The sequence below is a fragment of the Ursus americanus genome, chromosome 6, assembly GCF_024610735.1.
Source record: "Ursus americanus isolate L20-20 chromosome 6, mUrsAme1.1.p, whole genome shotgun sequence".
Lineage (NCBI taxonomy): Eukaryota > Metazoa > Chordata > Mammalia > Carnivora > Ursidae > Ursus > Ursus americanus.
In genome coordinates this window covers 50,460,645-50,486,990 of record NC_142132.1, presented here as the reverse complement: position 1 = coordinate 50,486,990, position 26,346 = coordinate 50,460,645, and the positions used below count along the sequence as shown (strand labels likewise).

The following is a 26,346-nucleotide window of genomic DNA, read 5'->3' as shown; positions in this document are numbered from 1 at the left end:
TGCCTACAGAATACGGCACTCCTGAGCTCAGTATTGAAGGTCTCCTCACACCTACTTCCAGCTGATTGTTCATCTGCTAATCTCTTTTTCCTCACATTTTCTGAGCATGTTTCCATATTTCCATTCTTGTCTATGCAGTCCCTCTCCTGAAGTGACCAGTTCCTCCTTCCCCATCCTCCTCCTGTTCAGAATCCTACCCCTTGTTAAGAACCAGCTCAAGAATCTCTCCTGTTTGATCTCCCCTCCTTGATCCCCCCTCCTGGAGATTGATTTCGTTCCCTTCTTGGCTCCGTATCTCTGTAGCGTAGCACCTAGACTTAGCGCCTGCTTTAGTGCTGATAACTGATGTGTCATACTTCCAACTGACTGTAAATTCCTTGGATACCTTCTTGTTTTCAGTAGGTCAGTAGGATCAGTGATCTGCATTTAATGTATTTTTCTTGATTTTAATGGAATCTCCAAAGTGATACACGGTACTGCCCACAATGATTTTCTATCTAAAATTTTTAAAGGGACTAGTACTTAACAGATAAAAACGCAAGTCTCTAAATACAGTAGCATCTTATTTGTACAGCATGATCTGAGATTAAGGCCTCCTACATAAGAGATCAACCCAGCAACAAAGACGTTCCCTTCAAATGCTGAATCTTTATGTTAACTGTTTTAGTGAAAACTGTATTTGAGTCTACCCTGTATTTTTAAACCAGAACTCTGGAGCCCATTGGAACCTTGCTGGATTGCTCAGGGCCATCATGATGAATGCCATCCATTAGGGTGTGCCTGGGTAGTACAGCGCTGAGGGTATAATTTGTAGATTTTCTCTTTCCTGTACACTTGACATTGCCCCTACGCTGGGGTGGGGTTAAGGAATGTGGTGAATGATTTGAATAAAGTTGAAAAGGGCTTGGTGTTACTCCTTCAGAGAAGAGGAAACCGGGGGAAGAATTTTATAATACTCAATGAAAATGGGAACTGGTGTAAACCCAATAGAAATTCAATTTAAAACCGAAAAAAAATTCCTTGGCCACAAAGGTTTTAAAGAAGATAGAGTAGGCTGCTGAAAAAATTGATAACATCTTCTCCTTTGGAGTTACTTAAAATAATAGTAGATAAATATCTTTCTAGAATGATTTGGATCCAATCTTGCAAAGTAAGAAGATAAACCTCATGACCTCTCATAATCCTTGTTAACCTTATAATTCAGAACTCAGGGCAAAACAGATAACCAAGGTTACTGGTTTTCTAAACTGTGCTGTTTTTTTTTTTTTTTTAAGGGACCTTTTAATGGTTTGATTTATTTTATTTCTGTTTTGTACATGAGCCTGAGGGTCTTTTGGTCAAAAGATGTGTTTTCAGTAATTCAAATAAAGTTGTAAGGCAGGAAGACATTCTGTCTATAGTAACTGCCAGTTTAGGAAGCTGAGACAGGAGCAGTAGGAAGAAAGCTGTAGCTGCCCAGCCTCCCACTTGCACACTGGATTAGAGACAGGGGTGCCATACAGTGTGAAGTGTGTGTATATAAAGAACTGCAAATCCCAAAACTTTGAGCACTGTTCTCCAGGACCATCCAGAGGGGGAATGGTCATCCATGGGACCAAATGCTGCCCTTGGAATAAGTTGTTGTCTTACTCTTCCTGAAACAGCCTGTCTGGGATTTGTCGGAGCAGAGCTCCCCAAGGGGTCATTTGTGGAGCTTGGCCAAAGTGACTAAACGGTACCAACTCCCAGCACGTTCATAAACCACCTCATGGGTTTTGTGACTCTCTGCTCAGAACTTAAATGGGTAGTGGAAGGAGTGACTGTCAAGGTTGAAGTTGATACCCCATCCCTTCTCTCCTGGAATCTGAGATTCCTTCTTTTCTTCAGTCAGGATATTAAGTCGTCCTCATCTCTGTCTACATACACCACACCCCACACCCCAGTTCTGAATTCATACTGGAACCTTGCATTCCAGATCAGCAACACCACAGGGTTTTATTCTGTCTTTCCACATTTCCATATTTGTAACTCTTTTCTCTGACAGTGAGAAATCTGACTTCTGTTATCCACAATATATTTCCTGACATGCTCAGCCCTAGGTTACACATTAAGTAGTTTCAGAAATACTCATACCACCACCTAGAAATCAGACTTCCTAAGTAGAGGTCAATATTTGTATATATTTGTTTTTAACTTTATCGTGAGTGTATTTAGTCAAAATATTGTGTTCGAGTGTTACTTGGCTTAGTTCTTTTTAATTTTTTCTCCCCTCAGTGTGGTTATATCATTCATTTGAAATACAATTAGGCTTTTTTGTTTCTGTTTGTTACCCATTTAGTTTTTTCTATATCCTTGTTTTTTGTTTTTGAAACATAAAACATGATTTTCAAAGTTGAAACTATATTAAAGGGTACCCTCAGAGAAGTGTCATTCCCCTCCCCCATCCCCTCTACCCATCCCCAGTCCTTTCCTGCAGGTCACTGACCTCGTTGGGTTTTCATTTATCCTTCCCAGGTTTCTTTTTGTACAAATGAGAAGTTGTGTATTTTCTAATTTCTCCTCCTTTCTTACACAAAAGGAAGCATACTATAGATAGTCTTTTATATTTTGCTTTTTTCCACTTAACGATATATCCTGGAAATCACTCCATACTACTACTTAACGATCTTATTGTCTTCTGGAACTGCATTGTACTCCAGTGTGTGGATGTACAGTTTATCCACCCGCTCTCTTAGGTATGGGCACATAGGATGTTTCCCAATATTTCACAGTTTTAAAAGTGCTGTAGTGAGTAGCCTTGGGCATATTTTGACTGATACATACTTATGTAGCAGGTTTGGTTTATTATATATGCTTTAGTTGTTCAGGGCTCTGCTTGGCTGGGCAGTAGATAAGCTGATAATGAATTGTCTTTTACTCGAGCCTGCAGAGCCAGAAACCCACCTGGGGAGCAGGATGCAAAACCCATCCTTCTCAGCTGACCTAAGGAAAGCAAACTGATTGAGCAGTAGGTTGCAGAAAATTGTGCCAGATAGTTGTGAAAGAAGGTGGCATCATCGTTAACTTACTGGTGTGTTTGTTGTAAATGCATTTATCTGATTTTAAATTGGATAGCAGAGGGGGATAGCAAAGTGTGACTGTTTCTTTTTTTACCTCTTCATGCAACCTTTGTTGATGGGGGGCACCCTCGTTGGCACTCTGCCAAACAGCAGTGACAGAACTGAAGAAGACATAGTTCTTTCTGGGTGGTCAAGTTCACTAAGTCAAAAGTTGCTGGATAGTATGTTTGTAAAGTATACATTGAGAGCCCATAAGAAGTTGAATGAAAACATTCCAGACTGAGAGAATCTGAATCATGACCATGGGAGGAAACATGTTAGATGTTTGAATAACTACAAAGGAAACTCCAGGTAGATGAAATACTTAAATGATTGGGGCCCCTGGGCGTTTAAGTGTCCGACTCTTGATTTCTTGATTTCAGCTCAGGTCATGATCTTGGGCTGGTGTGTCAGACTCCATGCTGGATGTGGAGCCTGCTTAAGACTCTCTCCCTCCCTCTGCCCATCCCCCTGCTCGCTCGCTCACTCTCTTTAAGAAAAAAAGGTTTAGATGATTAACAGAAAATGAAAACACAAAAACTTGTAAAAAGTAGAAGAAAGGCTCTACAATTATCAGGTCTTTGAATGGTCAAGGACATCCTAACACTAAGTGTTAACACAACGAAAGAAATCACAGAAGAATATACAGATGATTTGACTGTATAAAAAGGTAAAATGTCTGTACGGTAAAAAGTATTAATATTTAAAAGTCAATATAATGGGAAAGATGTTTGCAACAAACATGCCAGGCAAAGCTTTGACAGCTGTAGTATTTAAACATATTTAAAAGGAAAGGTTTGATAGTGTTAAAGCATAAACCTTAATAGAAAAATGAGCAGAGGACATGAATGAGAAATGCACAGAAAAGGAAACTGCTTGGTGGCAGCAACATTGCTGACATTTGCTGAGTGCCTGCTGTGTGCCAACCACTTTCCTAAGAGTCCTGACTCATTCAACTCTCACAACACGGGTTGAGACATTTTAATCTTGCTTTATGGGTGAGGAAACAAGGCACAGCTATACAAACAATACATGGCACCGCTCTCGTTTGAGTCCAAGCACTTGGACTCTTGGCCACAATGCTCCAAAGTCTGTCAAGTACAAATGGCTAATGAAAATGTGAAAAAAAATTGTTGGTAATTTAAAAATGGAAATTCAAATAACTGCAAGATTATAATTTTTTGCCTACCAAATTAGTAAAGACTTTTAAATACAGCCAAATCTAAGTTGACATAGGTGGGCTATTACATTTACACTGGAGAAGGTGTAAAATGGTAGGCATTTTCCAGAACTTTGACAGTATATATCAAAAACATCAGAAAGGAATTTATTCTAAGGAAATCAGTATACTTTAATCACTGTGCATTAATTTCATATTTGATGTAACAGCATGTTTTGTTCTGTGTTAGTTTTTTAAAGAGTGGACTTCCCTTCTCCCTTCACCCCCTCCCCCAATTGCAGCAGTATAACAACTCGTAGTGGAAAATTAGAAAACAGATAAGATAACAAGAGAAAATTAAACCCCCCACACTTCTCTTACTCAGAGAGTCAATGGTACAGTTGTCTGTCACAGTGTCATTGTTCATAGTAGAAACAAAAAACTGAAACCATCTCAACATTCAAAAGTAACAGAACCATTCCCCTGAGAAAATTACGGTACATGTATATAATGGAATATTATTAGCTGTTAAGAATTATGTTCTAAAGAATTTTTAATAAAATAGGAAGATGGTTATGATGAATACATGGCTTTCAAAATTGTATATATATGTGTTCTCAATTACATGAAAAGTATATGCAAAGAAGGGAAAGAAACACACTTCCAGATTCTCTCTCGAATTAGAATCATAGGCAATTTTAATTTTCTTCTTCATACTTTTTGCTATAAATAGAAAGAAAACTAATTTCAGACTCCGCGAAGGCCTGACCTAGGGGAGTGGCAATGAGGACACGTGGAAATGAAGCAGGTAGTTCCCTGTTCTGCAGCAGGTAGAATTCTCCCTGGCACCTCGAGCTGCTCAGTAGGTGCTAGGCGAATGGTTGAATGAACTGAGCTTGGAAAGGTAGTGAGTGCAGCTTTGGTTGTGTTGCCTTCACTGTGATTTTGAACATCCACGCGCGGCTTTCCTTGGGAGTTTGGAGCTCAGCAGGGGAGTGCATTAAACGGGGCTGCTGGGAGTGGTGGGCAGACTGTAGTGGCCACCATAAGTATAGATGAGGACAAGCCAGGGGAGGTTAGGGAGACAGGGCTGAGGCTGGAGTGCTTGAAGTTCCAACATGTTAAGGGCTAATCGAGGATGAGGAAGTTATCAAGGCAACTGAAAAGGGTCCAGAAGTAGGAAGAGGATCAGGGGAGAAAGGGGTCAGGGAAGCCAAAAGACGTCAGCATTGCAACAACAATAGTCGTAATCTTAGCTGACCTTTCTAGAGCACTTAGTGTGTGCCAGGCCCCGTCACCTGAATTACACAGGTTAATTTGCTTCATCCTTGCAAAGACCTCAGGAGGTTGGTTAAGTTACCACTGAGAAGCTTGTCCAGAATCACTCCCCAGCCTGTGTTCAGTGCCCAGTGCCCCAGAGAAGAAGATTAAGATAAGGTCTAAGAAGTATACTTTGGAGGACCGTGGTGTATGTGGAATTTTAAAAAGTGAATTCAGAAAGCTCAACCATCAAGGGCTGGGGCACAGGAACCTGGTTTTTGTTTTTTAAACTACAGAGGCTAGAGCACTGGTAGAAAGAAGGCCAGGGAGCAGTGATGGGAAAAACAAAAAGTGATACTAGATGGGTTTTTTTAATGCAAATTCAGAAAAGGCATTTGATGAAATTCAATTTCTTTCCTAATTTTAAATAATCAAACATACGAGAATTTTAAGAATCCTCTTTCTTGTTTGTTTCAGCCTTGGCATAACCTTGGGGAAGCTTTTATAAAGGGTAGATGACAGTAGGTGCAAAAGTTTACAAACTTACACCTTTGGTCTTGCAGTAAGTTTATCAGTTACGTAAATGGTCCATTAACTATACATTTAGGCATTTTTTAAAATTAATGTCTGTTTATTTGTAGACTAATGATGAAAGTTTGTAAGCAGATTAAATTCTTGGCTTTCTTTATTCAGTATTAAAATATTGTGCAGTGTCTCAGGACTGTTCTCATGGAATAGAACTTGAGAGGAAGTAGGAGTGATTGGCTGAATTAAGCACTCATTTCAGAAAGTCCCCTTTGCTGACCTTTCCTGTGATTTCTGTTGAGGGGTTTCTCTGTGGCTTTCATGAGGAATGTATACCATGTAAGAACTGAGTCTGTGTTTAGCAAGTGCTGCTAGAAGATGGGTGCAGATGACCCAGTTTTGTGCCTGCAAGTTACGACTTGGTCACGTTGTCAGTGTAGTCAGCAATGTCCTTTGACTTCTGTTTTCTTAAAAATGGCACACATATACACACACATACCTGGATTTAAGAAAAATAAGGAATAAAAGAAACTTTGGAGGAAAGATGCCTCTTGGTACAATTTACTATCTTGTTTCTTTCTCACTGAGAATTGGTGGGTTAATCTTCTACACCTTCATTCTTTCCCCCTTCTGGTTCTGATGACAGGGATCTCTCAGGTACCTAGAGAGTCCCAGGCTTGTCTTTCTTAGCCGCCTTATAACTCTTGGCGGGTTTCCTGAAAAAGCACTCCTTAGAACAAGAAAGCATCTTCTGTCTGGTTTCCACTTCCTACTTCTCAGAGCTCTTCTAGGTCCATGAAGCAGAATTAGAAAGAAAGAAAGAAGCCGCATACCTCATCTCAACCTAGAAGAGTGTGATGTTCAGAGGGTAACCATATCCACTCTCTCAAAGAAAACAGCTTCTTCCCCCGTATCTTAGATGCTAGCTACTGGCTTAAATGTTGTAATATATGATTCCTGAATTCAGGAATACGTGTCATAGTAGTTGAGGTCATCAGCTAGCAACTTGGAGTTTTAATAGTCAGCTTTCAGCAGACTACTTTAAAAGGCCTGCCACTTACAAACTTTGCAAAACACAATTTAAGTAAAGCTTAAGAACTTAAGACGACTTTTAACCAGAGATTTAGAGTTGTTTCATCCTACATGAAAATTGCTTTTTTGGAGTAAATTCTTGATACTGACAGGCCTCTCTCCAGTTGAGTAGGAGTTTTTATTTAGAAATCCAGTTGGTTGTATTCTCGTAAGACATGTTTTACCTGACTGGTGGTTAAGTCCAAGTTGCTGAGACTGTGTAGGGGTCACTGACTTCTCTCTGACAGCAAGTTGAGTATAATTTTAGGGTAAGCACATTCTTCCCAGGAGCTGGGTCCTGGCCTGACAGGTCCTGGTGAGGCATCCCACTTCTTTAGGAAGGGTCTCTGGGCATCACTACCCTTCCCAGTGGGTGACCCAAGAATGGTTACAGGGAGGCACAAATAGCACTACCTTCAGCCCCATGGTGGCCAGAACTCTGGCGCCTGTCACCTCACTCTGAGCAGCCTCATCCTTTTACCCCAGCGAGACATGTGAATTCTGTCCCCTCCATGATGGGGTAGAGGCCATGAAGCACTCACTTGGGGCCTCAGTTTGGTGGATTGCAGTGTCAATATTTCACTTTCCCCCATTTCTGAGCCCCACAAGCCGAGCATCAAAGGTTTTGAGGGACTGTGACAATGTCTCTTGGGGACATGTTATAGGACTGAAACCCTCTGATTCCCTGTAAGTATTTCCTTATGCAGCTTGTAGTTAATAGTTTTCTCTTTTTTCAGTGGCACTGACTATTAAAACAGCTAAAGACTGAGCAAGTGTAAAGTCATTTAGAAAGTTGCATGTGTCTTTTGTATATTTATTGTTTATTGCCCATTTCCTTCACCAAAAGTAAGATTCCTGGGCGTAGAGACTTTGTTCGCTGGGGCAGTCTCCCTCCTGAAAGAGCCCGGCACTTGGTAGGTCCTTATTGTTTGCTGACCAAATGTTGAATGAATTACTATGAGAAGAGCTCTCTTAATGTACTTTCTCTCCTCACACGTGATTCTTAGGAAGAAGAATTTTATTTTCTTAGAACATAGTCAGCTGTGGTTTACTTACTTACACATGATGTCGGGTGTGCCCTGCCTCCTTTTGAGGGCTGGTGTTTTTGTTCTGTCTTAAGATCATTTAAGCTGCATCAGAAAGAAGATTGCCATTATCTACCATAACCCTTGGGCTGAGAGATGAGAGCTGTGACAAAATTCACATTTACACACAGTTGGTTGAAGAGAAGCTTATCTTTTCCTGACTTTTATCAGATAATTCATTTCCTTATGCATTTATTTTGGAAGGAAAATTCCAACTTTGGTGTTAAGGAACTGTCGAGAAAGCTTTTTTTCTTTGCAGAACATTCCTGGCAACTCTCCTCCCTGGGTGGGCACAGCCAAGGCAGTCATTAAAGAATAATCAGTTATGCTTTTGAAATGGGGCTCAAGTCCTTTATAGCCTTTTCTAATATACCCTCCCCACACCTCCACCATGACACGTGTGGAAAGATAGGACTGGGGGCTGTGTCCTCAGATTTTTGCTGGGTTTTAGAAGATGTGTTTTGACTTACAGAAGAATAAGTATCATGGTGACATATATTTTAATAGGATTCTAGTTTATAATATAATAAAGAAAATGGCTACTTTTCCTTATTTTCTCACTACAATATGTTGTGCTAAAAGCCTTTGTCATGACTGTTTTATGACATTGGACTGAAGTGCAATATATTTTAATATGTTGAAGATAACGTGAAGGTTGAAAATTGAGCTCGGTGATTCATTCAGAGGTTGACTGTTACCAAATGCCTAGAAATAAGTGGCACGAGGCAGTGCAGCTAACGATTTATTTATGTGTCTTTTTTTTTTTTAACAAAGCTTGTCATAAATCAGAGCAAATAAATAGGTCTTATAGAATAGTTTGTATTCATTGCTTCAATGAAAACATTGTAAGTAAGACACATACGGTCCACAGCTACCATTTTGCCTCATGTAGCTCAGAATTTTTCCAAGGTTTGGCATGCAGGTGGATTGTTTTTAGAGACCTTTGGTCTTTTTGGATTTCTAGCACTGACCGGCATTTGTAGTGAGTCATTTTGGAACCCTACTACTGGGCAAATTGTGTTCACGTAATTAGTACAGGAAAACCTATCTTCAGCAGTAAATGGAAGCCTGACAGTACTATCATGAGGGCCAGGCTGGCTCACTGCTGAACTCTAAGCCGTGAGCACAGCGGGATGCACATAGTAGGTGAGCCAGAAAAGGGTTTGTTGTGGAAGTCAGTGAATAGAGGAATGCCGACGTCACATCAGTGCTCTTCTGTGTTCCTGACGGCACCTGCCACATTCACCTGGCTGGCTTATGGCAGTTGATGCTTGACCGGAGATGTCTTCTCAGTCTTTTTCCCCTTTTTTATTCCCTCATCACTTCCTTCAGTAAACATGCTTTATTTACGTGGACTGTGCCAGGGGCTGGCCTAGGTGGTGAGACCATAAGGATAAAGGGTCTCGGCCTTGCCCACAGGTCAGTGGGCAGTCAGATGCACGAAGGATTCATCCCAGGTGTGCGATGCTGAATGTTTGGGTGGCACATGGGGCTGTGTCAGGACCAGAGAGGAAATGCCTGCAACTCTCTGTTTTCCCAGTTCAGGTACATGCAAGGGAAGCATTTGTACGTTACCCAAAACAAGATCAAGGAAGATTCTGTTTTGATTGGTTGAGATTAGTACTATACCTGATTTTGGTTTCCAGGGACCCATTCCCCTTAAATATATTTTCCAGCTTGTAGTCTTATATTTGTAGCACAATATCCTAGGATAACATCCTCTCATGATAGGATTTCTAACCAGCACATTTATAATCTCAGCTGTCTATGAGGTAGTAGGGTTTTTTTTTCCCCCCCCACATCAATTTGTTTTGGGTAAAGCAAAAGATTTTTCTCTCATTTGTTCAGCATTCTGGTAGGAAAATACTAGTTAGGAATCTGATTTTTTTTTCCCTCCCCCATCAATTTGTGGTTAGCTTGTCTTTACTCTGGTATTAGTGGTCCATGTTCATGTTCACTAATCCAAAAGCCTCTGTTTTGTAATTATTTCTATTGAGTCCTGCTTTGGGTTAACATCATAGAGGAGCTCCTTTTTTTCAATAAAATTGTTTTTTTGGGGGGGGGTTAAAGGTTGTATTTATTTATTGGACAGAGAGAGACAGCCAGTGAGAGAGGGAACACAGGCAGGGGGAGTGGGAGAGGAAGAAGCAGGCTCCCAGCGGAGGAGCCGGGCATGGGGCTTGATCCCAGGAACCTGGGATCATGCCCTTAGCCGAAGGCAGATACTTAACGATTGAGCCACCCAGGTGCCCCTCAATAAAATTGTTTTAAATTAAAGTTTATAAAGTGCTTTAAAATAGTTGAGTGGATTAAAAGCGATTCAGTTATGCATGTAACTATTTGTCCACATTGAAAAAATACGCAGTGTGATTATATAGCAAAAAGAATTGAAAACGTGTCGGTGAAATCTTGAGGAAATGTGATACAGGTAGACCTCGCTGTATGCAATATATTTGCATATTTCCTTTTTGGGGGGCTGATTGAATCATTTAAAATGACGTAGAGAGTTCTTTCTGTAAAAAGGAGTGTTTGGAATATTTCTTCTTTCATACTTGGTAGCAGGGAGGTGAAAATTATCAGGGTTTTGTCAAAAGGGCTCAGAATTTAACTTGAAGAGGTTCCCATGGGACAATAAATATAACAGTAAAGACAACAATTGCAATTGATTGAAACTCACCAAATGTTTAAACTCACACATTCATAATGACACTTAAAAACGAATTTAGAGGATGATAGGAACCAGTTCATTATTTTACAAATGGATAAATAAAGCATTTAACTTGCCTTTCCTATATGAACTATACCACTAGGTAAACAAATAGTTAATGAGGGAAAACATCTTTTTATAAAGATATTCCAGCTAACAAATGAAACGAAATGATAAAATTAAAACATGGCCGTTTTGTGATTCTACCAATGAACTAACTGATCTAGACCTTGAACTTCAACAACAACAGCGTTGTGAAAAGGGACACAGCCAGAAATTAACGCGCTTGCTGATCAAGGGACATACCATCCAGAGGATGGAACCCAAAGTCTCACCAAGCCTCTGGATCCAGCTGCCATTTTGCAGGAACACAGAGGAAAGAGGAACAAATTGAACTGCATCACGTGTATGCAGTCAGCAAAATCCAGATTGTGGAAGCTCTGTAGGTCAGATGGCCCCAGTTCATCAATAGATAAATTACAAGGAAAAGAAAGGGAGTGGAGAGGGAAACGCATAGACTAAAAGAGACTTAAAAGATACATATTTTTTTAAATGGACAAGACCGTATTGTAGTACCTGGGGCTATGTTGGTGATAAAAGCATAAGGGAACACAAGGATTTACTAGGAAAGTTGGGATAGTGGTTACTTGTGAGGGAAAAAGAAGGGGTGACTGGGATGGGACAAATGGAAGGTTTTTCAGGGTGACTGGCAAACATTCTATTTCTTGATCCTGGCTGATGATTACAAAGGTGGTTGCCTTTCATATATTTGTTTAATGTCGTTTTCTAAATCTGTTTTATTTTTGCCTTTTACTGTTTTTTAAGAAAGTGATGGTTTTAAAATGGGAGTTCACGCCCTACGGTATCTGTTTTGGAGCTTAGATTTTTGTAACTCTTAAAGTGAAAATTTTTTGATTTATTGGTGGCATTATGTTAGTGATGTTTTTAAAAGAGATAACAGTTTTTCAGGCACCTGGATGGCTGAATTGGTTTAGCTCTGACTTTTGGTTTCAGCTTGGGTTGTGATCCTGGTGTCGTGGGATCAAGCCCCGCATCAGGCACTGGGCGTGGAGGCTGCTTAAGATTCTCTCTCCCCCTCTCCCTCCGCCCCTCCGCCCCCCACCCCACCCCACTGCTAGCAGTCACTCTCTCTCTCCCTCTCTCTCTCAAAGAAATAATAAAATAAAAAGTAAAATAAAAGAGATAACAGTTTTTCACCTTTACTGTTTTAAATAAAATGCGAGTACATGGGTATTTGGTGTATTAGGAGCTTCTCCACATCAGACTTTGCAAAACTAGTTTTATGCGAAGGAAATGTACTGAAATGTACCAGAATCATATCCTCTCAAGTGTTGAGTCTAGTCCATTAGAAAACTGCATTCCTGTAAATTGTGTTTCCACTCTTAAACCTAGAGAAACATAATTGAAGAGTTGTATGTTAACAGAGTGGTGATAAAACAGTGCATTCAGACAAAGAATGGCCGTGAGGATAGGGGTGGATGGGAGAGAAAATACAATAAAGAGAGGCCACAGCAGCATTGGAACTTCTCATGTTCTTTGTCTGTCTGTCTCTCCCCTCTTATCCTCTCCCCTCCTTCTTCCCTCCCTTTTCTTTTTTGATTTAAAATGAGGGAAAGCACCACTGTAACTTCCTTCCTCCCAGAATGCTGGGCATTCAGAGTTCTGATATTTGGGGCAAATTTTTAGGCACCAGAAACCATGCTTACAGAAGAGAAAAGGTGTTAAATGTTAGACTTTAAGAAAGGGAAAGAAAAGGGCTAGAATGTCCTGAAACGAAGTTTTACTGATTATTTATTGCAAAAAACAGGCTTCCCTTCTTCTTAAGAAGATGATGGTCCTCTGTTCATAGATTAGAAGTCCTGCCCTGTGGTTTGCCCAGTGTTGGAGCTTTTCCCCATGAATTTAAGGAAGTTAATGAGATTTTTTTCCTACCAAAGCAGAAGATATGTCTGAGGACTCTGACAGTCTTGTACTCCTGCAGATTTTCGAGTTGCATCCAGTTAAAAACTTGGAGACCATAATGAATGTTGTTAGAAAATAAAATGAATGACATCTGTGAATTTGTTTTAAATGTTTATTTTACCAAATAATTTAGATAAATCTTTCCTGAGGAGGAAGCGAAATCATCAGGTTTCATTAATAATCTGGAGCTTTTCGGAGGATTACTTTGAAATACCTCCCTGCCAACTTTTCATAAATTAAGCATAAACTTTCTTTGACCTTATCACACATAATTAAATAGCTGTTGAAGGGTTAAAACCAACTAAAAAGCAATTCTGTATCTCCATCCCCATTCTCCTGCAAAATTATACAGGAAGTTTCTTTTGGTTCTCAAGCAGGGTAATTACAAGAGACAGTTACATAATTTACAGTTTCAATCTGCTCGTCCATAATCACACACTTCCACCTAGTTGTATATACCCCCATGAGTATCTGCCTTGTACTTTGATTTGTAAATGATGATTGCAGGGTGATTGATTGCTTGCAATGTAGCATATTGAATTGATTCTTAAAAATGAACTTGAGCTGTTAACATGTCTATTTGAGTTCCTGTTATTTATGTAGTTTGTGGTTCTTGCGTTCAGCAGTTGCATAGTAGTTAAGAAATTAAACTCCCAGAGCTTTTTTCCTTATTAAATTTAGAAAATGGAGTGTCTGTGCACACCCTAACTAGAAAAGTGCCTGAAACATAGGATGCACTCAACTGCTGAACACAGGACTAAACCATTTCAGTCCTTGGAAAGATGAATGGAGTTTCTTTGATTAACAGTGACCCTGCAGTAAAAGGCTCATGGGGATAATATTGTGGCCAAAGCGGTGCTGATACTAATATATTGTTACTGAAGGCTCACTAAGCGTTGCTGGCATTAGGGAGGCAATGTAAACAGTGCACTTCGAGAAAGGTGTCACCTACTAACTGAGGGGGCTAGTAACTGGCATCTTTTAATAAATACTGCCAGTGATGATATTTCATACATTTTTGTTTTCCCAACAGCTAGCATCTAACTCTAGCTACTTTGGACTTTAAGATTCCTGTAGGATTAAGGGCTAGATACCTACATGACACCGATCTGCTGGCAAAGCAGCCAGACACTGAGGGAACACTTCATCCCACCCCAGCCTACGTGTCTGTCAGAACGGGCTCGACAGTAACTCAGTGGGGACACCACCATTTATCGCCAGAGGCTTTTTACCTCAACTCCTGTTGGAAAGCGTATGGGAAATAAATAAAAAATAAGTGAAAAGAGAAGTTTTCAACTTCTGCAGAACAGTGGGATAGGACTGTTTGTCTAAATGACCTGAGGACAACTAGAGATAGTTTCTCTACCTTACGCTTTCAACATTAAATTGATCAGTCAGATTGGGCGGTGGCCTGTGCTTTGATTTTCGAATGTTATCCCCAAAAACTGACAGATTCCCTTTGAAATGTAATTGGAAGACAAAACTTTTAGAGAGATTTGTATTCCCCACTTTTTCCTTTCTTCAGTCTTGCTGGAGATTTGTGTTTGCTGAGTGAGAGCTTATCACTCAGAATTAGAATTACATTTCTTTGTTCTGTTTTAGAAAATTATAGCTGGTACACACACACAGAATTTGGGGTGGGTTGTGGGAGAGCCAGTGAAAAGGAGAGTTGCTCTTCTATCAATTCTGACTCTCAGAGCTTGGTTCTGAAATCAGTGGCAGTGTCCACGCTGCCACAGGTTTAATTGTAGTGTTCTGACAACTGGAGAGCGGTCTTACAGGTGAGGCATTAAAAGTACATGCAGTTCTTTGCTTGGAGCGGATGCTTTATTGGAAGTGCATATGTGTTTAATGCAATGTTTCAAGTCTTACAACTTCTCAGTGGTGAATTCTTGTTACCAAGGTTTTGTTACTTAGGTGTGAAAATTTTATCCAGGTTTTAACTTGGGAGAATTAAATTTGTTTCTGAAATAGTTTTGCAGATTGAATTGCCGGTCTGGACTTTTTGCCTATTTATACGAGGAAGTAATTTTAAAATGCCAAATTACTCCATCTTAAAAATGACTTGTGTTTGTAAATCTGTTTTTCTCAAAACTTGCCAGAATTTAAAAGTGACTTGAACTGTGGAAAATCAAAAAGGTCAAAGAGGGAAGACATTATTTTGACATGTCTTTCTAATTTCTGTCTCTTGAAGGGCCATGATCCTAGTGCTTTATCATTACCTAACCAGAGGTGCCTCTGGGTGATGGATCCAAGCTTCAAGTTAGATTTGTACTAAGCAGTGGGCTTCATGAAGAATGCAGTTACTTCCCAGTTATATTTAAGGAAAGATATTTTTGAAAATCCTTCCCCAAATGATTTAGTTTGGGAATAAGTGATATTGACAGTTCTCTTGCTCCATGACCATTTTAACCTTTATCAGAGGTGCCTCATTTTCATAACAAATTGAGAGGCTGAATCTATTTTATATACGATCATCTTCTCAGAAAGAAAAATTACGTTCTTCTAATACACCAGGCCAGAACTTTGCTGGTATGGTGACATGCCAAACAAATATTCCTCAGTCAAATGTCTAAAGAAAGAAAACTCCTGTGAAGTCTGTCACAGATCTCTCTTTACCAAGTGACCATCTCCTCCCTTTAGCTTCAACTCTTAGATGCCTACATTTTCCCCAAGGTTCCCCTTCTCCGTAGCTCCCTCATCAGGCACCAGTGCTACCACCACAGCCCTTTGGGGTAGCAGTAGTGGGGGAGTGGGACTGGTGTTCCACCCCTGTTTAACATTCTGGCCATGGGATAGTCCTCAAGACCCCTCGCTTAATATAACCCATAATACGTCTATGACCAGTTTGGCCCAAGATAAGCATGAGTTGATATTGGGTAGGGTACGGACATCTGTAGTTTTTAAAAGCCCCTGAGTGATTCTAATGTACAGCCAGGGTTGAGAAGCATTGGGCTAGACGAGAGGGTAAAGAAAGGAGAACTAGAGACATTCTCAGTGAATTAGATTATCAGTTAAAAAAATACCATTGACTTGTTTTTGGCCTGTGACTATCTCACAGAGGTCTGTCTCTGGCCCTGGTCATCCCCAGCTCGGAAGCTCGTTCACAGGGGCTCGCGCTCCTCAACACAAGGGTACCGCAGAGGGAGGAGCATTCCCTTCCCTGCTGCCTGCTGCCCTATTTGTGAGTTCATACAGTAGGTGAGTTCATGTATTTCCTGGGTGACTGACACACAGAATGTGACCACCTCCTTCACGCCCAGTCATGGAATCGTGGGACTCTTCTGGTAAGTTCCAGCATGGTCTGTAGGTTCTTACACAAACAGCAGCAGGGGAGTCATGCCCCTACCATACCCTCTTCCACTGGGGGGGTGGGGGGGAGTTGAAGGAGCATCATTCCTCCCCCGCGTGGACCTGGCCAGGAAGGAGGCGGATGCCGCGTGCAGTAAGAAAGTCCAGTGTTGCCGCCATATAATTGAGCCAGAGCTCAGCGTCCTGAGCAGTGTGCTGAGGAGCTTGTGAGAAGGGAGATCTTAAGAGGGGGCTTAGATAGACACAGTCTGGTATATGACCCAGAGCAGCCAGCCTGCCTTCCCCCAAAGACCCACTGTCTCCTTTCTCTGGGTTTCGCTGGCTCAGACCATTTTCGCAGGGACAAACTTGGGTCTTCTAGAACATTTGGGTCTTTGTTTCATCTGTCCTGGGATTGTCTCTGGGTTCTTCTGACGCCCTCAAGCAATCATTGTTATTGTGGTTTGCAGGCCTTGCTGTTTTCTGAGGATAGTCCTTGAAGTTAAGGACTTAAGGGCCAAAGGGAATTTGGGGAGCACAGAACTGTGCTTACTGTGAACTGCAGTCGTCAGTTTCTTAAGATCATTCCTGAGGCAGAATATGTTGTGTGTGTGTTTTTTCATGGCTTCTTTCTTTAATTAAATTTATATTTGGGTGGTTAGCTGGGGGGTAGGGGGAGGAGAACTTTTGTCTGAGGCATTGGAGTAAATGGAATGATTTTCAGGTGCCTAAGGCAGAAGTAGGAAAAGAGAGGTAACTCTTCTCAGTCTGATTCTATAGAGCAGTCTGTCTTCTTCCTTCTGTCCACATTTTCTTCCACATTTTCTGTCTTTCCCGTACATTAACTGTATGTAGTCACCCAAATGATCCCCTTGAGATTCCATTCATTCAGTATGTTGAATAATGATACTAGCTAACGCGTAGCCTTTCGGTAACATGCCAGGCATGGTTCTGCATGCTTTGTATTTATTCATTTAATTCTTATGACATCCCTAAGAGATAGGTATGGTTATTCTCCGAATTTTATGGATGAGAGGGACTTGAAGCACAGAGAGGTTAAATAACTTGCCCAGCCAAGGTCACATAGTTAATTCGTAGTGGACCCTGGATTCCATTCCAGGCAGTCTCATTCTAGCACCTTTGCTCTTAAGCAGCCTGTAGTCCCTTTTATGACCTGTCATACTGTATTTAATAAATGCCATATTGTTTTAAAATACCTATGGCCTTGTTGCCCAACTTTTAAAAATTCTTGTCATTTTTTATATAATGCAGATGGTCTCAAAAGTATGATCCAGGGGATCCCTAAGGGCCTTTTAGGGAGTCCACAAGGCCATAACTATTTTCAAAGTACTACTAAGATGCTGCTTGTCCTTTTCACTCTCACGAGTGTACATTGGAGTTGTCAAGTAATTTCATGACCTGTGATATCATAGCAGATTGAATACCAAAGCAAATATGAGAATCTAGCTTTTCTCTCAAGCCAAACATTGAAGAGATTTGCAAAAATGCAAAACAGTGTCTCTCCTCACTTTTTTTTTTTTTTTTTGGTATTTTGGAAAATACAATTTTTTTCATAAAAAAATGTTGACACATAATGGGTTTATCGGTTCTTAATAAATACTTGTCAAATTTCTCTGTTAAGTTAGTAGGTATAGCTCTTACAAACAGAAGCTCTTAAATACTTTTCTAAATGTAAAGAGGTCTCAAGACCAAAAAACTTGAGAACCAGATTGAGTGTATAAACCCTTACAATTCAAATGTGGCCCATAGCATAGGAACTTATTAGAAATGCAGAATCTCAGGCCCCACCCCCGACCTGCCAATTCAGAGCCCCTTTGTAACAAGAGGTGATTGCACAGTGAAGGTTGGGAAGCACAGACATAAAATTTATGGACAAAGCCACTCAGCAAATCAGTGACCTCTTGCTAAATTTCTGTCTGGTGGGGCTTTGGAGATTCCTGTCCCCAGTTCTCTACCACTGAGTTGCTGGGTGAGGTCTCTTTACCCATCGAGATTCTTCAGTCCCACTGTCTACCTAGTGGCTTTCCTCCTGCAAAAGGTGATTTTCACATCCTCGTCAAAACCAGCAGCTCCGTAGCAGAGTTTATAGCAGTGGTCCTCAACTTTGTGTGCATCAGAATCACCTGGCAGGCTTGTTAAAGCAGAAGTGCTGGGTCCTGCCCCCAGTGTTTCTGGTTCGGAGGTCTGAGAATTTGCAGTTCTCATAAGTTACCAGGTGATGCTGATATTGCCAGTCTGGGAGACCAGTCTTTGAAAACCACTGGTCCATAGGAAGTAGAGCAAGTCTGTAGAAAAGTCAAGCAATATTTTTTTCGAGCCCATAGAGTTATGGGAACAATATCACATTCACCTTTTCAAAACCAATCTCTTAAATTATAAAATAATTCAAAAATTCGAAATTTCCATTTTTGCTAGGGATGCATCTACATCTTTTAATAAATGGAAAGTAGTAAGAAATCTGGCAGGTCATGGGTCATTTGGAACACTCCAGTTCTCTGAAAACAGTAGGAAGACTAAGGTTCAGCTTCCTTCCTAATTGCAAAATCACCACAAGATTTCAGCAAGGAGACATAAATAGCCTGTCAGGTTCATTTATCACTATTTAAACTGATAACACGCCATTCATGCACTTGGTCACAGAGCTGCTTAACCCCAGAAACCAGTAACAGATGAGCACAGACCAGTGAATTTCAGTCCCTAGTCACGAGATACATGGTTAGAGCCATCGAATTTCCTCTGCTCAAGAGCTGCCATAAATCTCTGGCCTGGTGTCAGTTCCCAGGCTTGCAAACCCAGTTGCTGTCTAGTGATATGAAACTTTTAGCAAGGTTTGCTGAGCTAAACAGGTGTCTGATGAAAGGTGTGTAATCCTTGAAGATTATCTTCCCCTAGAAGCAGCTAGTAACCCCAGACTCACATAATCCAGACAGATGGGAATTGGGAGTAGCTTGCCAAAGTTCACACTTTGTATTTGAGAAAGTTCGTATGGTTTGGTTCCAGATGGTAGAAGATGAAGGTGTGCAGAAGGAGGGGTGGCTGCCTTTGTGGGGGGAAATCCTTATCCATGAATATTATTCCACTTCTGGTCCAGTTTACAATTTTGAAATATTACTAGTTTAAAAGGAAGGAATGTTTCATATTAAACAAGGGTTAACCTTGCAGCTAATATGCTGGGAGCTCAATTAATTTGGGAATTTAGGTCTGTAAAAACAAATCTTGACCTTGTCTATAGTTCCCTCTTTATCCTAATAGATCTGTCTGTCAACAGAAAGGCAAAAAAAAAAAAGGCAACTTTCTACCATCTTTTTTTTTTTTTTTTTTTTTCCCCTCTCCCTAGAAGAGAGTTAACCATTTCAAACACAAGGGATCAGGGCTAGTTAACATGAGAATTGATTCTCTTACTACAAGTAGGTCAGCCTTAACGGAATTTGGGTCCCAGGCAGTCAGTACAGCTTAGAAATGCTACTTTTTGTAGATATCACATTGTTCTTACCTTTCCACTTAAGCAAACAGTTTGGTAATCTTTTGAATTAAGTGTGTGGTTTATACACTGAAAGTTAGACTCGTCTTCTTTTGAATAAGTTGTTCCAGTAAAGCAAAAGAGAAAGCCGGCTTTCAGTAGTATCGAGATAGTTGATGCGGGTGAGGGGCTTACGAGCCAGTCAATTTCCAATTACAAGTCTCCTGATCACAGAGTAAGTGCTCTTCACCAGCACCTCTGGCTCACGGACCTTTTAAAGGGAATAATTTCACCAGCAATTAATCAGACTGCAGCTACTGGGATTTGTCCTCCAAACACCACTTTGTTTTTAGCCTGAACAGTCAGGTTCCCCCAGGGGATAGTTCAGGTTTTCTGATTGAAAGTGTCCTCAGTTAAGGAAAGGTGTTCGAGCACCATGGGAATCTATTCACCAGGGGTGTGTTGTACTTGTTTCAGATCTTCAGGATAATACACCGGGTTCCAAGATAAGTGCCTTTTATTTCCCTCATCTTAGATCAATTATTTGGAATCTTTTTGGTAAGTTAAATGTAGGAGCTGTAACATTAAACCACCACGTTGCTATAATTACTCAATAATCTAAATGTTCTTACCAAAAATTATTCTGTCAATTGGCTATGTAGTAATTATGATTTGAGGAGCCTAGAAAAAGGAGAATGAAACAAAAGTAGCAAGAAATTCATTATTTAAATCATCCCATGTTACAGAGGTCAGAGTAGGGGGCGCCTGGGTGCCTCAGCCGGTAAAGCATCCAACTCTTGGTTTCAGCTCAGGTCATGATCTTGCGGTTGTGGGATCGAGCCCCATGTTGGGCTCTGTGCTCAGGGCAGAGCCTGCTTCAGATTCTCTCTCCCTGTCCCTCTCATTCACACACACACACTCTTCTCTCTCTCTCTCAAATAAGTAAATAAAATCTTTTTAAAAAAGTCAGATTAGTGAAGTGCTACCAGCTACGGCTTTTTCGAGAGAAAGTGCCTCCTGCAGGTGAAGTTCTGTATCAACCTGGTCACCAGTGGAATAGAGTAGACACGACAGCTTTTTCTTCTAAGCTATGCATTTTAACATATTACAAGTGATTTCACTTAAGTAGTAAGGAATCAGAAATTTACCTTTGGTCGTTTTGATTGTGAAATGGATGCCATTTAATTTAAAAACTTTTCCTTCAGAAAGAGACTGTGGACTTACTGGCTTCCAGCTTAAGTGCAAGTTCCTTCCGTTGGGATAAGCTCTTGGAGGGTCTCATGAATCAGGGAAGGAAAAACTAGCTTCAGGCAATGCAGGGACGCCTTTAGACAGTGGCACCGTGTGGTCTGGAATGTTGGTGCACAGCATCCCTGAAAACCTGCTTGATGTGTTCTGGTTGGAGTTCTGGTTGGCAGTTTTTTCTCCCCAGCACCCAGGAGACTATCCCTTGCTGGCGGATGTTGGTAGCCTTCCTGCTCTGTAGTCTTCGCTGGTGCGGTGTAGGGTGCTTGCTGTGAAAATCCAGTGGGCTCAGCAGGCTCAGAGTATGCACGCTCAGTGGGGCTTATTGCCCTGCTGCTGCCTCCCCAGCCCACCTTGGGCCCCAGGACTCTCCCGTGGCAGTGGCAGTCACAGAGTGCACACTGTGTCCGAGGGAGTGTCCCAGGACACCCTCGCTTACCATGATGGGAATCGCAGGTGCTGAGTTTCAGTTCATGCCTAAACGCTCTCCGCAGACCCCATGTTGCCTGAGAGTTGCAGTGGCCCGACCAGTTCAGGCTAAGGCCCTGATAAAGGTGTTTGTACTGCCCCAGGGTGTGAAAACATGAACAGCTGTGTAAAATATGTTTTGGGGGGATTCTGGTTGAGCCCGGGGTAGGGATTAAGGGAAGAGAAGACAGAACAAAGAAATCCATGTGCTTCCTGGCTAAGGTTGCTCATAGGAGTGGAGAACAGAAGGTAGGAAGGGCACCTACCGCCTTCTGACTAAGGTCGTACAGAAATCTTGCTGCTGGGCTGTGGGAGTGGGGCTTTCTGTCCCTACCTATGGGGTTCAGATAAGAACCAGTGAGGGACTAGGGAATTTCACGGGCATTGCAGGGGACTTTTAATTGTGGGATCTCATGGTCCCCAGAGGATAGTTGCATAGCCTGGATACTCTGGTCCTCTCCCCCCCAGCACAGAGGGGACAGAGCTGGGTCCTCCAGCCAGCTGAGTAAATTTCTCAGCATGTGCCAAGCACTTAGGAGGCAGGTGACGGATGTGCCAATTATCTGTGTCGTCGTGAGGCCTGGGCACTGTTTGTACTTGAGTGACAGAGAGCTCTTCTCCAAACTGACAGGGCATGATCTGGGCGAGATTGAGCACCGTGGTCATCACTGTTAGCATTCCTGACACTGCTCTTGAAAGCCTCTGTATGCAGCTGAATGACGTGTCGACAGCGGTTTGACTGCAAAATTTTGTGGTGCTTGTTTGCATTTGATCAAATACGTTACACTTAAACATGAGTTAAAGAGACAAATAAGTCAGAAGACTTCAGGAAAGCCTAAAGTTAAATATATGCTTATTCTTTATAATGACATTCAGATTAAAACCGTCAAAATGCAAAATGCTGTGGTTACACCCCTCTAGGGTCAGGGTGGATTTCTTGTTCTCTATTTCTGCATTATGCACAGTGATTTTGAGAGGCAGGAAAATGCATCAGAGGCATGATTTCTCCTTCTAAGAAAAAAATCCAAAATTGAGAAAATTCTTGAGAATGCAGCCATTTTGGAAATGCAGATAAAGAAGAAAAGTGCTGAAGATTCGGGTGGTGTACAGAGCAGCATGATTTTGTAATTGCTGCCACCTACTGTACGTGGGTGATGTTTGTTTAAATTTAGGAAGTTCATGAAGGTGAGGCTATTGAAATCGATAATTAGAGCAAGGTAGCCATCATTAGTTTATAGCATTTCTTCTCTGCTCCATAAGTGGCTCTTAATTACCAAGACCGCCGCCAGCTTTCATTCATTACCTTCAAGTGGATTTAAGGTTTTAAATCATTTTAAAGTCCCTTTGCCAAGGAACCTTCACCGTATAATGCTATAGATGCACATTCAAAGCTTACCATGCCCAGGGATTTTCTGAAAATACATGAAACAGTTTATTTTAAGGAAGTTGTTTTGTTTTAATTTGTAGAGGCAGTTTTCTGGGTTTGGATTATAAATTAATTTACATGAAAGAGGTGAAAATAGAGCTAGTGGAGCTGATGTGAGTTGCAGCAGTTGACTTAAAAGACATTCTTTTATTAGTCCTCAAACAAAGCTTCAGATCAGCCGACTAGTTAAATGTAACAAGCAATATAGAATCTGAGTCAACAGAGACCCTTCTCTTTTATTAAGACCCAGCTGTCAAAGGGTCATTAGGTCCTTCCTGTGGAAAACAACTTGCCCATTAATGTTTGGGGTGGTCCCTCGACAGGATTTCTGAGTAAGTGCCTGACATTTCATTTTTTGAAAGTAGATTAATCTAAAGCTGGTGGGAAACTTGGATGTTGAAATTTATCAGAAGTAACGTCCCTCAACCTTAGCTTTGTTAAATATGCCGTGACGTGTGTTTGGAATGCTGCCGCCAGCTATGTGAGTTGACTTGGAGTGCTACTATAAAAGGTACAAAAGCGTAAACTTCATGGAGATCAAATCACTGTAACTGGGAAGAGACCACAGACATAAAGTCACACTGTTTTTACCGTATTGCTACTTAACGTTATTTCCAAGTGGCCCCTGTTCCAATGTCTAAAAACACCACAGTGAGGTCAACTTTGGCTTTTTCTGCCCTAGGCTATTTGCTTTCTAGAAGAGAAGGCCAAGCAGGGTCTCCTGAAAAGCCACTCTCTGATCTGGGCCGTCTCTCCTACCTGGCCTACTGGAAGAGCGTCATCTTAGAATATCTCTACCACCACCAGGAGAGGCACATCAGCATCAAGGCCATCAGCAGAGCTACGGGCATGTGCCCACATGACATCGCCACCACTCTGCAGCACCTCCATATGATTGACAAGAGGGATGGCAGGTGAGTACCAATGCCGGGGCGTCGTTGGCTGCCTCTCAAGCATCTCACACCAGGAGGGGTCCCTGGCGTTAGGGGAATGTATTCCAGTTTAAGATAAGAGGTTGATAAAAGGTATTATCAGAACCTTTCCTCTAAATAGAAAACAGGAAATGATACTTTTTTGCTGGTCAGATTTCAGTTCGCTATACTTTTTCATTGATGAGCTTCCTCATCAGTCGTACCCCGGGAAATAGCACTAGCATTTGTCAACGTGTGAAGGTGAAATGGAATTTCAGCTTTTGATTGTGCTTTGTTCTGCCTCATCACATCACAGATTTGTCATCATTAGAAGGGAAAAGTTGATATTGGGCCACATGGAAAAGCTGAAAACCTGTTCCCGGACCAATGAACTTGATCCAGAAAGTCTAAGGTGGACCCCAATTTTAATTTCTAATGCTGCAGTTTCTGAAGAAGAGCGGGAAGCTGAGAAAGAGGTAATGATTGGCTTCATCTGCCTAAGTCGTGTGACTTCAGTGTCACAGCATTCTTAAGCTAAGAAAGTCATTACCGTCGTTGTCAAAGGCTTGGTTATGTAGAGAGAGCTTGTGAAATGATATGGCACTAATTTATCCTAACTGAGGTTGCATGGTAAGACATGATAATTTTATTGAATTGAGTATGAAAAATGAAACATTTATCATTGATCACAAAGCAGCATTTTTCACTACTGACAGCATGTAATCAGATCACATTTGGTGCTGAGCTCCAAGGCTGCAGTGTCAATCGATTCTTTGTGTTTATGAACTTGCTTAAAGTGCTCCATGCCAGCGAGCATGTAATGTAGTGATAAAGGACTCAAATCAATTCGCTGCATCATTAATACTGCTAAATATCCCATGAAACCCAATCTTCTTTGATTTGTTATCCTAACTGATGCAAAAGAGTCCTGAGATGATGCAGCTGGAATGTTGCTTGCCTGGCTGACTGTCCTGATCAGAAACGACTTAAGACATCCTCTGCCTTTGATCCTTAGAGGCTCTGGCTTAACTGCCCTTTCACTGGCCCACCGTTTTTACCCTCCCCCACTTTAGGCTGAGCGGCTAATGGAACAAGCTAGCTGCTGGGAAAAGGAGGAGCAAGAAATCCTGTCCTCTAGAGCGAACAGTAGGCAATCACCTGCAAAAGTACAATCGAAAAATAAATATTTGCATTCCCCGGAGAGCCGGCCAGTGGCAGGGGAGCGAGGGCAGCTGATGGAGCTGTCTAAAGATAGCAGCGAAGAAGAGGAGGAGGAGGAGGAAGAGGAGGAGGAGGAGGAAGAGGAGGAGGAAGAGGAGGAGGAGGAGGAGGAGGAAGAGGAAGAAGAAAATATTCAGAGTTCTCCTCCAAGATTGACTAAACCACAATCAGTTGCCATAAAGAGAAAGGTATGTGTCTGTTTAGATTTGCACTCTGAATCCGTTTCAATCAAATCTTGTCATTGCAAACAGTCTATTAGTATTTGTTTCATTCTCTGTTCTTTAGATGTAGTTTATTTGTATTCAGTCCTGCTGATCATATATCATCATCATTTCTCTTAGTCATGATTGTGTTTACTTTGTGAGGTTTGTTAGTGCCGGGACAGGAAACAGAGACAGGCAGGCTTCCTCGCCTAGTAGTTACTGCCACCTGCTGGTGTGTGGGACTAGAGTAAGTCAGGCTATGGGAGCAGAAAAGGGTCCTGGAGAGCACTTAAAGCCACCCTTCAGTGCATTTGGATGAAAATACCAAGGCCTAAGGAGGCCAGGAGACTTGTCCAAGGTCACACAACTCCTTAGAGATGGAGCCAGAACAAGATGAGGACCCCGGTTTCAAGCCCAGCGCCCCTGGTAACTGTGTCTGTTTCTTGTTCTTGGCACAGAATTGTTAGAAGGTATTTCAGGCTGTCCATGTTCATGCTGATACTTCGTTTTTGTGGCCAAGTCACATTGCTGAAATTTCTCAGAGCTGGGTGGTCTCTCTAGATATACCTTGTGCAGAAAGTAAAAAATTGATTTTTGTCCTTAGGTAATTGTTCAACCCAGATCTGATACCTTTGTCTTCAGTATCTGTGACATAGTGAGGGACCAGCTATTGTTAGTCTAGCCAAGACTTCTAGAAATATCGCAGGTTGAGGCTCTGCCCCAAGGTTGTCTGGTGGACCGCCTGTCAAAGAACCTGCTGTTCTACTCCCCAGCTTGGTCGTCTGTTAGTGGGAGGGCAGCTGTGGCAAGGGGGTAGAAAAGAGCACCCCGTAAAGCACACTTCAGGTTTGTGGGTAATCTTTTGATTGCTTACAAGGAAAATGTGTTCAGTTATTATGTATATACTACAAAAGAAATTTGTTTTAAAAACATCAAAACCAGAATTATCAAAGGCATGATATGGATTCCCATCATATAAATGGATTCAGTCAGGAAAAAAACAGTTCTTTATATCAGCTGTACTCACGTTTGAGTAAATTCCAGTGGGTTAGGGAGGGCAGGCCAACTGGGGCTGTTAATAACCATAAATGTTAAATTATAGAATATGGTCATCAGGTTTATAGGTGAACGTTCAGAGAGTTAATGTGAGCCAACAATAATTCTTGGATACAGTTTGTATAGAGTTTTAACCAAGCATATTGAACCTTCTTTGCAATGTATTTTAAATAAGTT

General features: G+C 41.4%; 1 protein-coding gene across 4 annotated transcripts in view; it reads left to right on the top strand.

Moving 5' to 3' along the window:
• KAT6B (lysine acetyltransferase 6B) overlaps positions 1-26,346 on the top strand; it is a 177,697-nt gene that overhangs the window by 143,464 nt on the left and 7,887 nt on the right. For all 4 annotated transcript variants that reach the window (XM_045783444.2, XM_045783443.2, XM_045783445.2 and 1 more), the window contains exons 14-16: positions 23,461-23,692; positions 24,006-24,165; positions 24,763-25,098. In XM_045783444.2, the coding sequence (XP_045639400.2) occupies positions 23,461-23,692; positions 24,006-24,165; positions 24,763-25,098 (728 nt within the window). The remainder of the gene's footprint in view (positions 1-23,460; positions 23,693-24,005; positions 24,166-24,762; positions 25,099-26,346) is intronic.